At 41.9% G+C, this 22,229-nt stretch overlaps 1 protein-coding gene across 3 annotated transcripts in view; it reads left to right on the forward strand.

Annotated features, from left to right (window-relative positions):
- Positions 1–22,229, forward strand: part of SYNE2 (spectrin repeat containing nuclear envelope protein 2) — a 145,015-nt gene that overhangs the window by 101,006 nt on the left and 21,780 nt on the right. For all 3 annotated transcript variants that reach the window (XM_026053733.1, XM_026053731.1, XM_026053732.1), the window contains 14 exons: positions 1,827–1,997; positions 3,039–3,172; positions 3,478–3,682; positions 5,624–5,803; positions 7,193–7,321; positions 7,942–8,096; positions 8,451–8,598; positions 9,401–9,495; positions 10,695–10,929; positions 12,243–12,437; positions 12,847–12,972; positions 14,597–14,752; positions 17,714–17,872; positions 18,834–19,000. In XM_026053733.1, the coding sequence (XP_025909518.1) occupies positions 1,827–1,997; positions 3,039–3,172; positions 3,478–3,682; positions 5,624–5,803; positions 7,193–7,321; positions 7,942–8,096; positions 8,451–8,598; positions 9,401–9,495; positions 10,695–10,929; positions 12,243–12,437; positions 12,847–12,972; positions 14,597–14,752; positions 17,714–17,872; positions 18,834–19,000 (2,255 nt within the window). The remainder of the gene's footprint in view (positions 1–1,826; positions 1,998–3,038; positions 3,173–3,477; positions 3,683–5,623; positions 5,804–7,192; positions 7,322–7,941; positions 8,097–8,450; positions 8,599–9,400; positions 9,496–10,694; positions 10,930–12,242; positions 12,438–12,846; positions 12,973–14,596; positions 14,753–17,713; positions 17,873–18,833; positions 19,001–22,229) is intronic.

Here is a 22,229-nt window from a genome sequence, read left to right on the forward strand (position 1 = left end):
CTCTGGAGCTTTTCCATCTCCCTGCTGCTCTTTCCCTCCCACCCCTAGACTGCTTTTGCTCTATTAAAATCCCTGCATAGTTCCCAGTTGCTTCATGGATAGCCTGACCAGTTCCCTAATCCATACAAACTGAGTCACCAGCACTTTGCATGTAGATTGTGTTTGTTTTATACTTGTAACTGATTTTTTTTTAACTTAGACATAATATATAGTAATAAGTACATTTATAGATTTAAATTTATGATAATAAGTATGTCCTGCAGAGGATTATATGTGATGCAGTGATTGCATTTGTAGTTAAAATTGCCTAACATTTCCTTGATTATCAATCTRCTTTTGTTCCTCAAAAAATCATCTGACTGGAGCCCTTTTGCTTGAACTCTTCCATGTGCATACTCTGCCCAGAATGGGGCTGCTGCTGCTAGTTTCTAGTTACAGCAGAAAAAGTGTAGTAGAACAATATAGTTCTTTTTGTTCTCTTCTTACGGCTGCTGTGGGTCATATTAATGTTAATATTTTTATGACTTCATTGTTGAACTTAGAAACTGCAGGATATTCTTATAACCCAGCAGTGTCCATGTGTGATGAAATGTGGAGTGCAGGTTTGTTCTCATAGACAGCTGTCYTCAGCAGGAGCCTGACTGTGACTTTGGCACAGGTCTGAGCAAGGTGGGACACCAGGATGGTACCATCCGGAGAGCGATCTCAGGACTCTTGAGTCTAGCCCAGAGGCATTTCATGAGCACAACATCTTTCCATCCTGCGTGGGCAGGAATTAGCTGCAGGCTACTGACAGCAATTAAAGATTCCTCCCACCCAAATGAGGATTCAAATGAGAATAGGGATGATTAATCCATTTACTCCTGCGTGGTTGGAGTGAGGATACGCAGTCATGGCAGAGAAGGGTTGTCATCTCCCATTGCATCTCCCATTTCCTAACCTGTCAGCTCACTTTGACAGATGTTTGCTTGCCTGGTTTTCATGCTCTTCTCAAAGCTTCTGCTTTTGGCATGGCTGGCAACAGATTTTTGGTTTGGGTGAATGTTTCAACTAGTGCAGTAAGTGCACCATATACTTCCCTGGTACCAAAAGGCAAAAATGGCAAATTGCACTGAAGCAGGTCTGCAGTTTTGCCTTTTTAAATGTGTCCAGTTTTGCCTACTGTACTGTGTCCAGTAGTATGTGGCAAATGGAAATCTTGCTCGCCCCAGTATAATTCAGTTGGCCGTAAGAGTGAAAGGGACAAAGAGAAACAGTGAGGAAATCCATTATGGATGGATTCAGGATCAGGAATCCTGAAGTCCCTGGTTTGTATTTCTGGATAGTCTGCATTTTTACAGCATAGTGACATAAAGGGATGATGATGCTCGCAGGTGTAGTAGTTGCATCTTCCATACAAAACAATTTCTATTGAAATTTTGMCTAAAATGAAGTTTGATCAAGCTATCTGTTTCCTGACAAGACTGAAGTTCTCCACTTTGCACAACTTCAGACTGGTTTTTGGCAGCAGGGAATAAGCAGTTCTTTGTTTCAGTACATTTTACTTTCTTGAGGCTTCTGTCATCATTCCACTGACAGCAAAATGCTACTTTGGTTRTAATTCTATTTCGATCAAACTTTTATACTGCAGTCCACTGCCAGGAATACTGTTTGCTTCTTGCTTTGAAACATATGTGATTCTGTACAAAGAAGGAAAATATTCTAAATTGTGAAATTCCTCTGGATTGTCAAGGAATGTGCACTGAACTGAGATTTTTGAATCAACTTGAAAGTGATTTACATTCAACATTGATCAAGAAATAATAACAAATGTGGTTTCTCTGCAGATTGGGCAGTTAAGGACCTCCATGCAGGCAATCCTGCAGCACTGGAAACTGTATGATGAAGCTTATGAAGAAGTCAGCCTGATGATAACAAGATATTTGTACTGCATTGACCAGTGCAAACCTTCTGTGCTATCACTAGAAGCTTTGAAAAACCAAGTCAAAACTCTCCAGGTAAATCTACTGAAGTTAAAAGCTGTTGTCTTAAAGCTGTTGTCATGCTTCTTTGTGTGCCTAAAAACAAAAACCCAAACCCACAAAAGCATGGATTTTTTTTCTCTCAAGCAAATTGCCCTTTATTGTGTGTCCGTAAAGTTGGTTTAATTTTTTATCACCACCAGAGGACTCTCTTTAGACTTCATACTAGTCTAGCAGAGACTAGTATGTCTAGTAGAGTGTCTGCTTTGAACTGYAAAGGCCCTTTGATATTTTATTCAGCCTTTTGCCCATGCCTAGAGGCCTATCCCTGTGAAGCACCAGCTCCTTGTGCTTCACTGCAGTGCAGAGTCCAGGTGGATGTAGGACCTCTGTCACCAGGCCCGGTCCACTAGGTCTGCTCCATGCATGTCTGATCCACATGGGCAGCAGTTTAGCTTGAATTATAGCTGGCAAAGGAAAAAGTAATGAATAGGTTTGCCTAAAAGTTACTTCACTCTTCACCTTCACCATTCATCACTCTGCAGTGATGTCTGCACGAACACTTTCCACCCCCATGGAACATGGGGGCATGTAACAATTTGGAGAAACTGGGCACCTTCATCCTACTTTTCCTCCTACAACCTCTTTATTTTTAATCTGTATTGGTTACCAGATTTGGTCCTTGGCAAGGACYTTGCCAAGGACCATACAATCATCTGTACTGGGAGCTGTGAAGCTTTGCCAGCAATAGAAATGTCCCTGAAACCTTGGCTTCAGTTTTGCTTTCTTAGTGGTTTGGGTTAATCAGTTCAAGGTTGCAGGTTTGTTAAACAAGATTTTTTCTTAAAGAACAAATAAATGACCTGGCTTTCAAGTAGCCCATTTTTAACTTGGATCATTTTACCTCACTTGTAATGTTGTAATTTTTTGGAATCAGATGTTATACCTTTCACAAACGTTTTATTCTTTGAGGCAGATATGGATGGCATTATTGTTACTGTATTCTTTCTAAGCTGTAGGGGAGGCTGTGGTTAGATCATCCATCTCTGCAACTAATCACAGTAATCCATTTTACAGTCTCTTCAAGATGAGTTAGAGACCAGTGAAGAAAGTTGGGCCAAGCTCCAGGCTGCTGCCAGTAGTCTGAAGAAGAGCTGCTCTCCCTCCTTCACAGAGATTATCCAACAGAAATGCAACGAGGCACATGCCAGGTAAGCTTGTGAGAAGGATCCCAAAAGGTTGCTGAGACAGGACTTGAATGTCTGTCAGACTTTTAAATCTATTTTGGGACTACTCAGCTGTCTGAAGGTAAAGAGGAGCTGATGCTGCTTTTTTGTGATGGATTGCAGAACTTAAAATGATGTTAGCTACTTTCAAAAAGATCGATATGATTGATGATAATTCTGCTTCCTGTAACATGAAAGCAAAGAAACTCCCTTGCATCAAATCGTATTCTGATACAAGAGAGGAGAATCTCCAAAGAAAAAGGTCTTATCATCATCTGATGTGTTGRCAGGTGGAGTTCAGTAAATGAAGACATCACCGATCAACTGCGGACAGCACAAACTATCCTGCAGCTGTGGGAGCCTTATGACACTTTGTGCACGGAGGCAGCAGCCAAGTTGGAACAACAGGAGGAGCAGTGTATGCAGCTCTTGGATGCTCACATGCCCCAGGATAACATGATAGAAACACTGAAGCAGAGGATTCAAGATGTAAAGGTACATGAGTATATTTTTGCTGTGTTGTATAACTGTGGATTTATTTTTAAAAGAATTCAGAACAACTTTGTATTTCTTTTACATACTTTTGCCAGATGTGGAGATGAAACCAAGTTACAGATAGCATAGGATGAGAAGAGAGGGGAGCAATATTCGTGGCCCCTCTCTCCCCTACACAAAGAATCAGGGCTATGTCACAGTCAATAAACTGAAAATGATTTATTTCATGGGGCAGTATGTGGAGGAGCAGCACAGTCTCTTAGAACAGTAGCTGGAAAAGAAGACTATTTTTACAGAACACTGTACCATCTTGAAGTCTTCTACAGTTTTTTCTTTAGATGTGTTTTACTTGATTTTGGTGGATTTTTTGGCCTGGTCTAATGAGCTAGCAGATTTCTGAGCTCATTAGATTATTCCAAAATACTTCTGACTTTTGGCAAATGAGACCTCATGCTGAGACCACAGGGTACATTTGACACACTTAGGCAGCAAAGCTGTCATTAGGTTCTGACACTTCTGGGTTTTTTTTTTCATACTGCAATAAAGAAATATAATAATCCTGATTTCARGACAGAGTAATGATTCATTCTGTTTTATGAATCTTTAGTAGCACTTTGGAAGAGGTCCAAAGTACTCTGTTTTGCATGTGGCCAACAGCAAAATTCTGCATTACAGAGAAGAGAACTCCTGTATTTCTTCCTATATCAGAAAGAATTKACAGCAGCAAAACTTGGAGCAAAGTATTTTCTCTTTCTTCTGATATGTTAAGGTCTGAGACACATGTATTTATATATGTTAGCAAAGAGGCATCAAATTTTATGGAAATGTAACCAGGAAAAGTTTGCARCTGCTGAGCATGGGATGACTGCTAGGAAGCTGTTAGTGTTGTAGATGCCTTGGTGTGTTTGGGGAGGACACATGCAATTTATTGTGTGAGCAGAATGAGGCAGAGGGATGAGGAGCAGTGCTATGGCTTACAAGTTATAGGGAGCTGTATTCCCGAGCAAACGGGCATTTTTAAACTGCATTTCAATCCCTCTAATCTTTTTCTCTAGTATCTATTAAGAAAGATGATGGGTTTATGGGACTGTCATCACAGCAAGTGCAGCTGAACTCCAATATTCAGAGTAAGATACCATAATGGCAACCCATTCAGTAAATGGCTCCAGTGGCACTTTACAGTATGATCAATTCCAAAGATAGGGTCAGGGTAGAAGAGCATTTTGTTTTTTAGGGAAATATGTCTATCCTTGGTTATCAGTAAGAAACCTATGTATTCATTACTCAGAGACAATATTCAGTGGCAAAATCAAGGAGTTTTTCCTGGCCAAAAGTAAAAGATGGTTGTCAAAGTTGGTGTATTTCATGATACCATCCTGCCATTGCTTGAAGAGGTGGAAGCARCTTATTTTGTGCTTTCACTGTCTTTAAAGATTTTATAGCATCATTTCTATAGTATAGGGACACAAATGGAAATAATGAGCCACCCCTCAGTGGCTAAGGGATCCAAAGTACTGGTATGTATTTAAAAAAAAAAAAACAACAAAAAAAAAAACAAATAACAGCTTTTTATTATCTGTGGCATGGGCCAGTTTCTCCATCTGCTTGCATAAATCCATTCTGTAGACAGGGATATTGGAACTGCTCTCCCTAATCTCCTCTGTAACAGTACTATCCTGCTGTTTAAAGTCACTGGTGTCCCATTGAACTTTGAACTGTGCTTTTCCCAGCACTGGAGTCATTGGATGCAATTCACATTATCCCTGGAGTAAAAGACCGAAGCTTTCACCACAGCTGAATTCAGCTCCTGGAGGAGATCAACAAAAAAGGCTTAGTTACAGCAACAAAAGATACTAAATGAAAGTGGCACGTGAATGAAGATATGATTCATTTGCTGCCTTTTTTTTTTTTTCCTTTCTTTCTTTCCTCTTCTCTCTTCAGAGTTTACAGCATGGCCTTCAAAACATACAGCGGTGCCGTTCCCAGATTTCTGAGCTGGCAGACCAGATAAAACAGCAGGCTGGGGCCGCGGCACAAACTGTTCTTTTGCAGAAGCTGCAGCCACTCAAGAGAGCATCCTATTTAGAAAAGATGCTGCAGCGGAAATTGGATGAATTTGAGGTATACTGAATAGTATATTAACTGCTAGTGCAAGATAGCTTCTCCGTTAGAGCACGGATGCTGAACTGAAATTTAATTTGAATAAAATAAAGCTTAACATTGTGGTCCGCCATGTAAAGAAATAATATATGGAGACAGTAGGACTGATGGAGGAAGAGACTTGCCCTTTTCTCCTACTTGTTTTATTGTGTTGCTCTAACAGGCATTTCTAAGCAGACTTATTAGTGCCAAGGGCTGCAGGACCCTCACATGATTACTAGTTAGGAAACATTTTCCTAACAYTGTGAATGTCTTGGCAAGTTTATGAAGTTTTTTGGCTCTGCCTTGGAACAAATCTAAGGGCTTCCCTTTGCTATGATAGAAATGAACACAACTGGAATAACCAAAATCTTATGGTCATTTGATGTTATGAAGATCAGATTCACCTTCCTGTTAGGCAGAGCAGGAACTTGGATTGAGGTTTCCACATATGACGCCCTGCTCATGGGAGTGCTATGGGATTGACTCTCCTCTGAGCAGGTAATCCTGAGAAGACTTCCAAGCAAATGGTCTCATCAAAAACATTTAATTCCTTTCAAAAAGTCAGGTTTCAATTGACTGTTATGTTCTGAAGTAAACCCTCCTCTCAAGAAATTTCAGCTAACTCTATTGATGATTCCTTTTACCACCCCAAATCAATTGCTGGAAGCCAGATATCTTTCTGAAGATAACATTTCTCATATTCCCTGTGAACTTCACATTCCATGAAAAATAATCTGGGTAAAAAATTTTCTCTGTGATAACATTAAAGCAGTAGCACAAAATTCTCTTGTCCTCCCCCACATCAATTTTTGCCATTCTCTCCTTGTAAAAATATTACTGTTTCAGAGCTGGTTCTTCTCCCTGACCCAAAGAAACAAAGCCAGTGAATAAGAAACTGGGGTTCCAGCTCTGCTATTTATTTGCTCACAGGAAATCTCACAGGATCTGAGCAGCCTTCTCTGTAGGCACATGGGAGCAGGCTCTGCATGTAGCTTGGAGGAAGCTCATTTTCACAAGGGTTTTTGTGTCTGACAAGCCAAGTTTTGGCTTTCCAATTTCACAATAAGTCATACAGCCCAAAGCTACATATCCAATGTACCCTCYATTCTTTCCATGTATACATTTATATGAATCGCTCAGGAATTAGAGATTTGATTTCTTTCTGTCTGCTTTGGTTTAAATTTTGCCCTTCTCTAGTGCAAACATTGAAAAAAAATCAGTGAGTTATAAATACCTTGTAATTTGCAATTAACATCTGTTTGCCTACCTGAAAATGTGGCTTACTGCTCCTTTGTGTATACTGAGTGCGTGTGTGTGTATATAGTAAACAAAATAATGATTAATATAACTATGCAATATTCATCCTAGTTCAATCTTTCACAACTGGAGGATTTCAAGAGCTGTCTCGAAACGCTGGAGGGTCATGTCAAGAATTGCGCAGATGCCTTGGATAACCTATCTCTAGAGGGAGGAACTGATAACACAGAACTGCTCATGGTATGTTCAGACTCCTAGCTACAAAAAGATAAATGCTCATGATTTAAGTGTCTCTAGGATACCAGCTCTTCTCTACTTCAAGGATCTCTTTGTGCCCTAAGTTTCATAATTATGTCACTGGCACCTGAGCGACTACAATCTCATGTAGAATGGGAAAAGCAATGATTTAAGTTTGTAAAAATCTAGGTAATATCTTGCAGACCAAATAACCAGKGTGGAGGGGAGTAAAAACAAGTGGATTTGAGGTTGATGGGGGGATGCTTTCTCCTGCCCTGTTCTAGAGGCAGAGCGGTGTGTTGGAGTGAACTTCCCCTGTGGCTGTGAGCAGGAGCTCTGCAGCTGGCAGTGCCCCCTTGCCCTCAATGTGGGGTTTGCAGTAATCTTGCATGTACCAGCTTCTGTTAAAACCTCAGAAAACTGAGCCCTATATAGGTGAWTTTTTATTTATTTCCTGTATTATATGGAGTTAACACAGAAATGTTTTTAATTAATATTATTTGTTTGCATTTGGATACATCAAATGCAGATGCTTTCATAGTGTGACAGAAGAGTCCTCTGTATTTCTTTGATACAAAAGCAAGGCAGCACTTTTTGCAGTTACACTTATTTTTTATTTCCAGAATCGTACCCTGGAGCTTGCTGCCCTGTCTCCAAGCGTAGAAAGCCTCAATGAAGCCAGCATTAAGCTGCCCCTCAGTGACTTCACTCTAAAGAAAATGCAGAGTCTCACACGCCAGTGGAGTCAGAAAACGGCAACGGCTCTGGAGCGCTGCAGGTTAGAAATGCAAGCAAAATTACTCCTAACCAGTCCTTTTTCCAAGAGGAAAGTCAAAACCCTGTTAAAGCATAGGAAGTTTTTCRAGCTCTTTATAGCTTTCTCATGGGGCTTTCCAAGAATTCCTGCCCTTTTAGCTTTTATTCAGTGGCTATTTGCATTCCAAGGCACTTGAAGCAAAAATATGCATGTTCAGAGGTGAATAAGATAGGAAGAAAGTGTCTAGTAAAACCACCCRTGTGTTACTATTGCTAACCATCATGCTAGGCTGTATGCAAAGTATCTAGAAAAAAACCAGCAACAGTAGTGTAGGTTTTGATTTTTTTTTTATTTTTATTTTTTTTTATTTTACAGTGAGCTAGAAGGAATTCAAACGGATGAGAAGAAGTTTTTTCAGAAATGTGAAAACTGGATGAAATTCCTAGAAAAAATGCAAGAGGCTTTAAAAGCCAATATTCCGGGTCAATTTGAAGAACTGCAGGAGCAACAAAGAGTATATGAGGTAAAGCTGTCTTTAAGAATGGCTGTATCCTCTTGAATTGTGACAATTGGAAAAATACTACAGAAAATCCTGTTGCTTTTGAAATTAGATGCGGGTGAATGTTACAGTGCATTTTGCTCTTAGTGCCCAAGTGTGCAACAGTACCCAGAGTATAAGAGCACATAGAAGTGCATCCGTATGCTACTGCTAATACTCAAAGCAAAGTGGGTATAAACTTTGTCCTAGCGGAGGAAGGCTGGAAAAACAACCAACATACAAAATAATTTTGTGGTAAGTGCTAAACATCATGGACTGAAATTTAGGGTAAGCTTCATCCTGAAGGTGGTAGACACAGTTTCAGCCTACCCTAAGTACAGCTGCTAATTCCACAGGATGTTAAGTCTTTCTGTTAATTTTATACAGTATTACAGCTTATAAATTTGTACAATAAGCACCTGCTGATTGTAATGAAGAGTGTCAGGGCTGGATTTAGCTTTTTATGTATCTTTTTATAGTTACTTATGTGCACGTATGTGCCTTTTTATAGTTAGTGTCTAAACTGCATCTCTCGTGAATGAGTCCAGCAAACCTCAGGCAACATAGTGCTTCTGTTGGGACAGTTACCATGTATGTGCAAATACCACCTGGTATCCCAAAAGTAGGCAAACTTTTAGGAGGAATTTGCCGACAGCACTTGAAAATAAGAGAGCGTTCAGTATTTAAATCTGTATATGCTCTGACTTTAGAGGAAGAGAACCAGCTTTCAAAACGAAGATTATTTACTGAATAATTTGAAAAGCTATTGTTGTTTTACTATTTTCAGATGTTGCAGACCGAAATTTCTATAAATCAGCAAACGTTTAACTCCATCATAGCAAAAGTTCTACTCTTCTTGGAATCTGGAGAAGCAGAAAAAAGGTAACTTTTATTTTCTCTCTAAGATCTCTTTAAATTATAACTAATTCAATGGATAGGATCTCTTCCTTGGAATCAGTATTGAATGTTTGCTCTAAAGAGGACACAAACCCAAATCCATCACCAAGTTGACCCTTTAAATAATCCCAGGAGGGATTRTTAAGGAAAGGACAAAGAGAAAGGAATGCAGATATCCTGGTCAGTCTCTTTTGTGGATATTAACTGAATGTTTTGCCAAGCAAAAATAGATGCTCCTATCCAGGAGGCTGCCATGYAGCCTCCACATGTGGCCCTTGCTCACCTGACAGTGCATTGAGCCCTCAACCACATACTCCAAAACATGGTAGTTAAATTGGTCTTTAATTTGTGTGATCCTGCACTTTTTCTTAATCAAGGTACAATAAGAAGTATGTAGTATTTGTAAGCAGAGATTCAACCACCTCAGCCACTTCTGCTGTGAAGACATTTKCCCTTCTGTTAGAACTGGCTCCTTCCACAGAGTTTGTGCTCTGCCCCAGCCCACATCAGCATAAAGCCCATGGTTTAGCTTAAAGCAGGGAAGGTTGGGCTAAACTAAGCAGAGCTGCTGGGTTTTGTGTTGGAAGCAACCCTGCAAACACAGGTGTTTGTGTAAGAGCTGATCTAAGGCCCGCCGCAGAGGTGCTGGGCAAATACCTGAGCATCTCTAGCTGGGTCTGCTGGACCCTGTAATCACGTTGTAGGAGAARACAAAGGGCTGCCCCAATAGGTTTGACAATAATAAGAGCCCTTCGCTTTGCAGTTACAGCCGACTGCTGTAGGACACAGCTCCCTTTTCCAGCTTTGTAAAAGCACAGATGAGTTTGCAGCAGAAGCAGAGGGCCCTGTCCCACTTGCAAAGACTTCCTTGGTCTTCAAAAAAAATATGTTTAGTGTATATTGCTTTAGTGATTGTTGTAGTCTGTACATTGCTATACCACAGTGGCAAGAATGACTTGCATTATCCAGTCTTGTACCTTGGAAAAGATTGAATATGGAGAGTAGGGCTGAGCTTATGCTGACTGCACAGGCCTTTCACATAGTCAGATATTTGGACTGGAATTTTATAATAATGCAAATGAAAATCCATCACAATTATGGAAAAATACAGCTTGGAAGTTAAGATTACTAAAATTCTAAGACACTTAAGATATACTAACACTCARCACCTCACATATCTTCAGAACGGAGTTCATTTCCAAGCTCACGTTGCTGAAGGAGCAGTGGCAGAATGTTATCCGGATGGTTCAGCAGAGGAAGAAGGATATTGATGGACTCGTGAGCCAGTGGCAACTTTTCAGGAGTTCCCTGAGGAGTCTCGACAGATTTCTCGATGATACAAACAACTTCCTCATGGCTGTGAAGAGCCAGGACTGCTGTAGCCTTTACCAGCTTAGAAATTTCATTCATGAATTTAAGGTAATCTTTTACTTTCTTTTTTTTTAATCTCTGATAAATCTAAAAAATCTAAAATCTGTGGGATGTCTTGGATTGAAACCTCTTCTGTCCAGGAAAGGAAAAAGACTTTAAAATTACCTGCTTTCCTCAGCAAAACCAATTGGTAACCTTTTTCCTTAAAGYTGAGCAGAGATGAGAAAACAGTGCCAGTGTGAAAAACTCATTTATGCCAGGAAAGTTCTTGGGAAGCACTGCCATTTAGTAGCCTTCATTACTCCATTAAAAAAAATTCTGTGGTAGCATAGCTATTGATATTAGCATGGAAATCCAGCACAGATGAGGCAGGAAGGGTGGCCAGAAAACATCCTCCAGGTCTCTGTGTGCAATTTATCAACAGCTGCTTAATACCAGGCTTGCAGCTTACCTGCCCAAAGCAGGCATAGATGGGGCAAGACTGGGCATAAGGGTCTTGCTTTTCCATTGAATTACGCACTCCTTTTATGAGAAGGTCAGTACGAGCACTGAACTCGCTCATTGCTTAATGTATTAATTAAATATAATATTGAATTAATTAATTCAATAATGTTAAATTAAAATTTATTATTGAATTCCTTCTCTATTTGCAAGGGTCATGGTTTCTTGTATTCCCACACTCCTGATGTTGATAAATTAACACCTTTCCAGTATTGCATTTAGCACTAGCTCTGTTTGCTTCATCTTCCATTTTATCTGCTACTTAAAGGTGGCTTTCGSTAGTTTTTATGAGTTAATTTCTTATGCTTTTCTCTAGTGAGAAAAGTGAGAAAATCTTCCTCCTCCAACTCTAGGTTACCCTTATCTCCTGCTGTTGTTTTATAAAGAGAAACAGTGATCCTATCTGCTCATGGTGTGGATGGATTTGTCTTGTAGGCAAATTAAAACTGATGACTTCACTTGGAGTGTGTCACAATTAACAAAGATACTGTTTCTCAAAAAAAAAAGTCTTATCTATGCTAACAATTAGGGGTGCTAACAGGACTTTAAAGTAATTATTTTTACTCCCAAATTACTCATGGAGCTAAAATTTCGTCTTTTCATAACTGTTCCAATTTTGTTACATCATTTTGATGTGTGAAAAGCTATTGTAGAGTTCAATAGATCAGAAAGTCTGATTTTTCTGAAATTACAGAAGCAAATAGCAAAAGATGCATTCATCATTCGTGCTCAAAAATGAGCCAAGCAGTGCATAGTAACTGCATTAGTTCAGTCCTCTCCTCATTCCAAGTGATAGGCTAGGAGTGTTTTTAAGGCTGGCTGGGGATTCCTTAATCATTGAAAATGTCTCTGTTTTGAAGAGTAAGGCGGTGATCCTTCAGAGGTGGCAAGCCTTGTACTCCTTAGTGATCGACGTCGGGGAGAGGCTGCGCACGGTCTGCGATGCCGAGACGAGCGCGCGGCTCCAGGAGGAGCTCGGGCAGCTGCAGCAGCGCTGGAGTGACACCCAGCTCCAGCTGGAGGCCACCAGGACGGCGCTCGGTGGCACCGCGCAGGTACCAGGCGGGTGGCTGGCCTCTTTGCTGCTGCCACAGCAGCTCCAGACTCAAAGCTTGATGTTAAGGGAACCTGAAAACAAGAGGGAGACTCTACCTGTTTTCTAAGGAAATAAACCTGTTTTCACAGCCAGACAGCATGTGTGGCTTACAGTTCAATACTRTTAATGTAATTTGGGCTGAGAACTGTACTGATAAAAGCCTCTCAGTTTGGACAGAGTACATGCAAAATATAAATACCTTGAGCAGAAATATTCTGTAAGGCAAACCCTAAATATTGGAGGGTGGAAATTCTTCCGCCAAAATCCAAACAACTAGAGCCTATGACTGCAGTGGGCTGAACAGGCTATTCTGTAACCTGTGTATATAGTATAGTATGTCTTTTGTATCTTCCTTTTGTAACATCCAGAGCTGGGACTGCTGTGAAAAGCAAACGAAGGAACTGGAAGGTCAGCTGAGAGAACTAAAGGCAAAAGTGAAAGTTCCACTTCCAGTTGAACATGATGAACTCTACAATGTCAAGGAGAGCATTAAGGTATTGAACAGGCAGACTGTGCTTAAACAGAGGTATTCTTTGCACAGCACCTAATCTCTTCCAAATCAGTTTTCCTTCTTACCTGCTCTTCAGCAGACCTGAATCCCTTTCTCCTATTCCATCCTGATTGCTACCAATCTGCAAATTGAGACAGACTAATCTGCATGGATGAGGAGATTATTGCAGCAAGGAAGTTATTTTGGGATTGTTTTTTGTTTCCTTGTACTTTGTTTTTTCCTGCTCCCTTTCTGAGGCCTAATTTTATAGTCCCTCAGGCAAGTTAAAACTCTATTTTCTGCTCAAATTGGCTGCCTTCCTAAGACCTGAATCTCCCTTCTTGCCCAAACCGCTTTGGACATAGAACTCATCAGGTGAGAGGCTTTGTTATTTTCCTTATGTGACTGCAAAGTACCATGCACACCTGTGGGACCTCAGAATAATTAAAGAGAAGGAAAATTAGAATAAAGGAGTGGCAAAAGCCTTTACAGCCCATAGCACACCGTAAAAATTATACAGCAAGGAAAGTATTTTTCAAGGGTAGAGACATTTTGTCTGGACTGGTCAGTCTTTCATCATCCTTTCATGAAGTGAAGTCTTGACCTGTGTGGTGGGAACAAATAAGCTTATTAATGAGCCAGGGCTTTAAACTCATTATCAGCTGTCTGAAATCTTCTTTGTGAGCACTGGCTGCCTTTCCCACAGCAGCAGTCTTGCTGTAACCCTGAATTATTTTTGAAGTAGCAGGGCCTGTCCCTGCATAGTCTCTGCCTCTCCTTCCAGCAAGTGAAACTCGTCCATGGAAACATCACTGACAGACAGTGCCTGTGTAGACACTGCTCTTGGCTGCCAGAGTATAATAAAATTCAGGACTGTGATTAGACCTTTGTGGTTAAGATACATAAAAGAATGTGCTCTTGAAAGTGGGGAACAGTTTATTGTGAACTCTGGTAAATTTTATTCCCAATTCTATTTAATTTATCCCTTTCTGGATAATTTTTCCTCCAGTCTTGAAGCAGATCAACAATTTTTTTTTTTTTTTTTTTTTTTAGGATTTATACAAGTAATGGATCAAAAGAACTATAAAATGCTCTCAGGGCTTGGACCCAGCACACCTGCCCAACACAAGCACTTACACTTTTTTTTTCTTTTTTTTTTTTTTCTTTAAAAGTAAGACCAACTGGATCATATCTAAGAATACTTTTGCCAGAGGAACCAGTAACACTCCTAGGGACTGCCCTGTAAAATGGGACCTAAGGGTTTGTTCATGGAGTATGCAGCTTTCCTGCCTGCTCTGGTTCTTTTTCTTTTYGGACCAATTTAATGCTGTTCCAGAAAGCAGAGCCCTGACTTAAAAAGCTTAAAAGCTGCAGRTTTGTGAGAATTCAGATGAAAAGTCTGTGAAATCAGGTCGGTGGGAACCCTGCCCAAGTCTGCAGCAGGTGCAGAGTCAGGCCCGGCCTGAGACCCGGCCAGGGGACCCGAGGCAGCAGAGCTGAAGAGTTTGCACATGCGGCTGCACATTCCCCTGCTCTCCTCCCCCACAGGCTGGCGGGGGATTAGCCAGCCRGTTTGGAAAGCAGAGGAGCTTAGAGCTAAGGCTTTTTCTGGGTGTGTTTCCATGCAGGAGCTGGAGCAGTCCCTGGCAGACTGGGCCCACAGCATGAAGGAGCTGCGGGCCATGAAGGTGGAGCTGGCGCACTGCATCCTCTCCGAGGACATGCTGGTGCTCAAGGAGCAGGTCGAGCATTTGCACCGGCAGTGGGAAGAGCTCTGCTTGCGGGTGAGTTTCCTGCGTCCTCYGGGTTTTTACAGTGCCATATTCACAGGCCCTCACGGGGAAAACAGGCGGCGGGTTCATGGAGGGGTGCACCCTCTTTGCCGTGCAGCTGAGCAGGGGGTAAATTTGGCCTGCAGGCTCTCTCCTTGCATAAGGTACTGCCCTTTCTTTCTTTCTTTGCAAACTCTCAGCTTTAGTGAGTGGCTGAACTGCACAGAGCCCAAACGCAGCTGTTTACCAAAGTACACGGCTTTGTTCGGGATGCGGAGGGGAGGGAGGGCGGCAGGCAGGGATGTGCTTGGGAATGGCCTCGGGGTGAAGCAGGCCGAGGTAGGGGAAGACCTGTGAGGGTCTGAGGTAAAAATGCCAGCAGAGTTGATTTTAAGAAAACTTAAATGTGTTTAAATGCTAATCTCTTGCCAGCCAGGTTTAAAGCACATTAGAACTGGCTTATTTTAAGCAACACTTGCGTTCTTTGTGGCTCTTTGCTGTATTATGCTTAGTTCAGCACTGCCTGTGAAACTGCAGGGGAAAATTCACTGGCAAAGTCACATGAACTTGATTCACCCGGTTATTGTGCTGAGTGAATGTGTGTTTGCTTTGCCCTGTTCACGGGAGTTAGAGAAGCAAAATATTTCAAGGTCTTAAGCTGATCTGTAAAGTTCCACATGTCAACAAGGCAAACTCAGGCCCTGCTTTACTTGCCAGTCAGTGACTTTTTTTTTGTTTCACAGCTTGCAAAGAAGTAGTGGAGAAGCATCAATATTTTGTTTCCCATCCTTATTCTGGCAAAATTAAATCAAATTTGGTAGGAGTATTGCCAGAGTAAGGAATGAACAGTCATGCTTATTTCACAAACTTTGATGTGATGAGCTTGTTTGGGTTTCATTTTTTACATTGCAATGAGGAAGAGCTTAGTATCTTTGCCTTAAACTTGACAGTTAGTCTATGATCCTTATTTTATCTTTTATTGCTTCTGAACTGAGAAAATGATTTCRGAGACCCCCCTCCCCTGCCCCAAATATAAGTCAGTACTTTTGATTTTGTTTCTGAAAATCAAGCYCCATTTTATGTACCCAGCTACAGTCTATCCAAGTTCTGACTGTATTAATTTAAATGTTTCTGACTGTAGTAATTTGAATCCAGGCTTTACTCAAAATTTCTATTTTGATGTTCTGAAAGAACACAATTTAAGCAGTTAACCTTGGAGGGAGAAGAAAAAAGTGGCGTTGATGTTACTATAATTTTTACACGCACACAAAAACCTGCAGTGGGAGGGAGCCTCGTCAGTGCTGCGAGCTGAAGGACACAYGGAGATGGTTGCACAGCCCTAATTGGCCTCCAGAGAGCTGTCACGGATGCTCAGCTCTGGACACGGGTACACAGGATCAGCTTTGCTGCCAGCGTAACTGCCTTGTTTGGCTATCAGATTAGAGGAGTCCAAACGTATTGTCTGAAAACAAACTGTGATGTAAATGCAGAGGAGACGCTGCCGCAGCTGTCGCAGGCGCCGGAGCAGGGYGGCCAGATGCCCGTGCTGGACAAAGCTGGGAAATAAGCACATTTAATGAGCAGATGCACTCAGAGGGATTAGTTTTTTACATAGCTGCGCTTGCCAGGTAATGTAGGTCAAAGATTTAGCTATTTGTGTCGGCAAGGATCCCGTCCTAATAAATGTCAACATACGGGACACGCTGTCAGAGGATGTCTGATGTCTTACTCAGCACTAAGTACAAACCTGTAAGAACACAGTGCTGTGGGGCTCATCTCTTTGCTCAGATCAGCTAGTCAGCAAGAAAGCTATAGACATCTGATTCACTTCAGCACCCCCTTCTTAAAAAAGTTGGAATTTAAATGACAAAAGCCACGATTCTGAGAGATCACTGGATAGCTCCCATTTTGGTCCAGGTAGTACTTAGAGCTGGTCCAGGTAGTACTTAGAGCTGGTCTTGCTTCCCCACTAGACACTCAATAAAATAATGTGAGAGGGTAGTTAGAGGAGAATCAGCAATAGGGTTTTGAGGAGCCACATGCTGTGTGACGTAGATGTTAGATGGGAAAATGGGGATGTGTGTCCTGCCGTGCTGTGGTATTTGGAGTGGCCGTTTTCAGTCAAGTCTGGATAGGTAGCAGTGGCTACTAGCAGTGAGCCTGTTCCTTTTGAAAATCATGGAGCGCTCATGGTTTGGGTACCATCAGATCTTGGTTTTCCTGTCTAGACCTTACATTCATGCACCCTCGTAAGGGGAAAAAAAAAAATCCTAGAAAAAGGATAGGTTTGAGCTATTTGGAGGTTTGGAGCTATATGTTGAGCTATTTGGAGGTTCTTTACGACAAGATGAACAAATGGAAGAGCRGGGAAGTATTTCAGAGATGTGATAATAGCTCTTAGTGGTTGTGATGTGACGTGGTTCTGACACCCACCAGAGCACGATCCTGTGCAACATACACTAGATGTTTGTGTTTGTGCAGGATGGTTGGACTAGATAATCTTCAGGAGTCCCTTCCAACCCCAGCCACTCTGTGATTCACTTGCAGAAAAACAAGGACTTGCCTGAGGTTGTTATTTATTTTGTGTGGCTTTATTTTGTGAGAYTTAATTCACTTTTTTGTGGTTAATTATATACTTTATATTGCTGCTTTGTTTTCCATTTTAAAGATTTCACCAAGTGATACTTAAATTGTTGTAAAACCTCATTATTTATAAAGCTGTCACKCAGTTTCATTCCCTTCAAGGAGAGAATCTGCTATTTGCTAGACAACTTCTGGCCCTGCTCTCCATAATAACATACAGTAACAATCTGCTTGCTGGCTTTAGAAAGAAATCTGGAGATATTAGATTTAATAACTTCTCCTACAAAATGGAACACAATCAAATGTAGACTAGCAATTATACCGGAATAGTCACCGGTTTCCTTCCCGACAAAGCCATAACCATCAGTTAATGAGTATGTTTGTCCACAGGTGTCTCTGCGTAAGCAGGAGATCGAGGACAGACTCAATGCCTGGATCATATTCAATGAGAAGAATAAGGAGCTGTGCTCGTGGCTGGTGCAGATGGAAAGCAAAGTGCTGCAGACTGCAGATGTTAGCATTGAAGACATGATAGACAAGCTGCAGAAGGTAAGTAGCAGCATGGTGTTTACTGAATTGCAGCCTGGGAACTCGTCATAGAGACTCCAGTCCCCATCTCTTCCTTGTTCCTGGAAAGTGAAACATGGTCTAAAAACAGCACGTACAAGCTCTGCGAGGTGCCGAGATGCTCCACCTTCCCAGTGCTCGTATTGAGAGCAAAATGCAAAGCAGAAATACCACCCAGCTGCATTCAGGCACCCAGCATGACATGTTTTTGTTACCAGTGTGGGCGTCTGGGCCGTAGTGTCTGTGCATGCACACACATACACTGCTCCCCAGAGCCTCCTGCACGGGTCAGCAGTGTCCTGGTGTGTCACTGCTGGCACCATCTCTAGCCAGGGTCAGCTGCTGAGAAAAAGTTGGAAGAGGTGGCAGATCTTACGTGAGCCCAATAAGGAGTTCCCACAGCCAAAAATAATGCCTAGAGATTGAAATGGGGAATAATCCTGTGGTGGCTTCATGTTGGTACTCGGTCCAGTTAGTGCTTCCTAATACCTTCCTATTAGCTTGATTTAAAACAGGGCTGGTTTTTGCTGCAGTTTTCTGTGTGGCTTAAAGAGCTCAATATCTAATCCCAGTTCTCCCCTGGATAAGAATACCAGCAAAATAAAGTCATCCTAGGCATGAATTTGGGTTCTTTCAAGGTAGCTTGATTGAAAAATTAAGTTAAATTAGGAAAGCAGGGGCAAATTTAGAACATTAAATTGCTATTTTTAGGAGTACTAAACTGCTGGCCTTTACTAGACTTTAAGCGGCTTATTTTTTTCATAGTGACTTCATTGTGAGAGCTTTTCCATTGAGGATTTTCTTTTTTAAGTAAATTTTATGTACTCATGTAGAAACCCTGACCATTCCAAGACAAAACTGTGTTTGCATTCTATGTATGGAGAAATAAATAGGGTTGTTTGGTTATGCTTGGGAATAAAGCAATGTTTGTGTGTATTTTCAGGATTGCATGGAAGAAATAAACCTGTTCAGTGAAAATAAGCTTCACTTGAAACAAATGGGTGAGCAGCTCATTAAGGCTAGCAACAAGAGCCGAGTTGCAGAAATAGATGACAAACTCAATAAAATCAATGATCGCTGGCAGCATCTCTTTGATGTCATTGGAGCACGGTAAGAAAATGCTTTTCAGTGTTTTAAGATAAAAGTGAGAGACCAGTGTCCTCAGCCATCAAAGACAGGCTGACACAACGTGTGAATTCTGTTTAAAATGAATTGTGTTATTGAAATTCAAATTTAACTGCAGGGTTTTTTTGTCGTTGTTGCAACTTGTTGCTATATTACGACATAGCAACCATGTCTTAATTTATCCAGCGCTAGAGGGCAGGGTGTAAGAATTCATGTATAATGTAATTTTAATCATGAGAGCTATGTAAAAGGAAGAGTCAAAACAATTTCTCTGTTGGTGTTGAACACAGCTTTATTTTAAGAGCATGTGATAGGAGTTTATTTGAAGATGTTTTTAGGAGAGCTTCCTGTTTTTAAAAGACAAGCCTCTATTTTATCCTCACATATTTAGACCCTAAGGAGATCCCTAACCTGTGTTTTTGTGGCTGTGCAAATGGTCAGATTCATGTAATGATAATATTCYCTTTTGATCTTCAAAAGCATATGGGCTTATCATGGAAAATACTGATATTTCTTTATTCGTTCTTTCTTCCCTAAGTATGATTGAAAGACCATACCACAAGCTTATATTTTATTAAAATATTTATTATATTTTAAATTCAATATATTATGCATGGTGGTAACCTAGTGGTAGCGCTACCAGGAAAAACTAAAACAAAAATCTGTGAGGTCCAGTCGGTGACCTCTTCTTACTGAATTAAACATCCTCACAATATTGAAAGGGTTAAGAACATGTTAAATGTAGTATTATTCTTACTGAGGCTATCTTATTTCACAATAATTTCTGAATTTCTACGATAACCTGGGAAGAGGATGCCAGGTTGGTCTCGCCTCCTTCCTGCMTTGATTAGCAATACAGAAATAGAAAGACCAGCACAACATCAGTACCGATCTGAACTTGTCTCCCAAGTTTTGCTTTTCCTTGTGGCCTCCCACTTCGCGCTCCTTTGGGCCTGGAGATGCTCTCTGCTCGGGGCAGATGAAGCTGGAGGTTGTGCTGAGGCTGTGCTGTGCCAAGCATGCTGCTGCTTAACCTGAAATTAGATCAGAATTAACGGTAACACACGAGCCATGAATGATTAAGCAGAAGCTGCCTTCTTAGGATCTAACACCGATCTCATCTTTAGATACATCTTGGAGCAGTTCCTCTTGCAGGGTGCCAGTGTTGTAATTGTAGGAATTATTGCTTCGCTATTATACCTGGGATTTTGTTGTTAATATTCGTCTCTTATGGTAACATACTTCTTGATTCTAAAACGACTTCTGGTAGTCATTTACATCTTGTTTTGTGTCAGATATGAATCATAACAATGCTTAAACACAGATTAAAGTGCATAGTGTTTTAAAGATCAAGTAAACATGGCAYGTTTCCAGTAATATTTAGGAAAACATGCTAAAGAGCTGGTGGGGTATTTGCAGTAATGCCTGGCTCTCTATTCAAGTAGTTGCTGCCAATTGAGCATTTATCTGTCTGCTTGGGATGTCTTAGAGCCTTTACCTTCAGACAAATGTGTTGGTGGTGTTTTGAGGTAAGTTAGTGCACATTTCCCTAGAGCATCAGCAGCCCCTAGAGAGGTGGTTTGCTCCTRTGTGACAGTGTCTGGGCTCTTGGCCTGAAAGACATTTGAACGTACTGGCTTCCACCTGTGATTTCCYTTCAGTTGTGCATTCAGGAGCAGGATGAAGAATTGGAAGGACTGATGGGAGCTGGCTTTAAGTGAACAGAGATATTGGGCAGCCCTGTAAGTTTGCTGGCCCCTGACTGCATTTTGTAGCGTGGATGTGGCACATCTCTGCTGTCGTCTAGTCCAGGGGAAATCTGGAGGGAGGTGAATTAGGCTTGAAATAGATATTCATTGAGGTTTCCACCTCAGTGATGGGATTCTGGCACTGGAAAGGAGGTCCCACCTGTGCTTTTTTGAGCAGGCAGCCTCTTTTAAGCCCAGTGAGGGAGGAGCAGCATTAGTGATMGCAGATATCATGTGAGCTGGGCCTCTTCATCAGGGGCAGAGCAGAGCAAGGGATCTTGGCCTGGAGATGAGAAGATCCGTGAGTGTGGGTTGTGATGCTCTGCACTGATAGACCATCTCTCTCCTTTTCACTTGGCTTTTGCAAAAGCCTTAAAAATCGTATTTAAGCAGCACTAACAGAGCTAGGATGCTGCTGAAAGCTGTGAGGTGGCAGAATTTGGGTTGGCCCCATTGCATGGAGAGGGAGAGACTGCCATACCACCCCGCTGCTCCCTATCATGGCATAACCTGGCACAGCCCCTTGCCCAGGATCCAGCTCTATCCGCTGGGAAGAGTAATGGGGATGGAGCAAACGCTGCAGGGCAGGAGTGCAGGAGGCCTAGGAGGTTCTTTCCATTGAGATAAGAGAATGTGCCTGGAGGTAAATTACTAACTTCTGCAGCAGAGGAGAAACAATCTTGTCATGCTCCTGGCAAAGCTACTTGTAGTGATTTGTTTTCACGACATCGGAGTGAGCRAGGAGGTGGTTCTGCTTCTGGCTCTGTAGCTCAATAGCCAGGAAGCTGCAGATGTTCTGAGGTTTGGGTCCCGAGTCCGAGGCCACTTGGAGGCCACTGTGATTAAAGACTGTAAAATAATCCCTGTCTGCAAGAGAATCCAATCAAGTTTTATAGATGACTTTAATTCTGTTGTTTCCTTTGTCTCCATGGATGACTCTGCAAGTAGCATTTATCTTTCCTGTGCTGCAGTACCTGTATCTACACCTGCGTGATACCAAAATGAGAGCAAATCAGTCCCGGGCCAATCTAGCAGATACACAACACTCTGCTGATAGCTTATTTCACCCTTTTAAACCAATAAACATCCCGGGACAGATGGGCAAATTAGGTGAGCTCTCCACTTAGCCTGTGAAGCGATTCTCTTAGTTTGCGGCGACAAGCTCAGCTTTGCCATATGGCAGCCCTCGCCACGCGCCCGAGCGTGCCGCGGTGCGCGCCAGGAAAGGCTAATGCTCAGGGGAAGGTAACTGTTAGGGTGTTGGCTTTCCAGCCGTGCAAATGCCTTTSTGTTCCGCCGGGAAGCTGCGGAGATTCTCGTGCTCGTGTGTCTTTGGTAGAGGAAGGGTGTAAAGGCACCAAGAGGAGGGCAAGCTCTGCTGGGCGCGTGCCCTGTGCGTGTCGCGGGAGTCCCTTCGAACGGCCCTTTGGTGCAGGCGCCGCTTGTCGGAGTGGCGAGCTGATGCC

Source organism: Nothoprocta perdicaria, unplaced genomic scaffold (genome assembly GCF_003342845.1).
Source record: "Nothoprocta perdicaria isolate Ctin4 unplaced genomic scaffold, notPer1 scaffold_118, whole genome shotgun sequence".
NCBI lineage: Eukaryota > Metazoa > Chordata > Aves > Tinamiformes > Tinamidae > Nothoprocta > Nothoprocta perdicaria.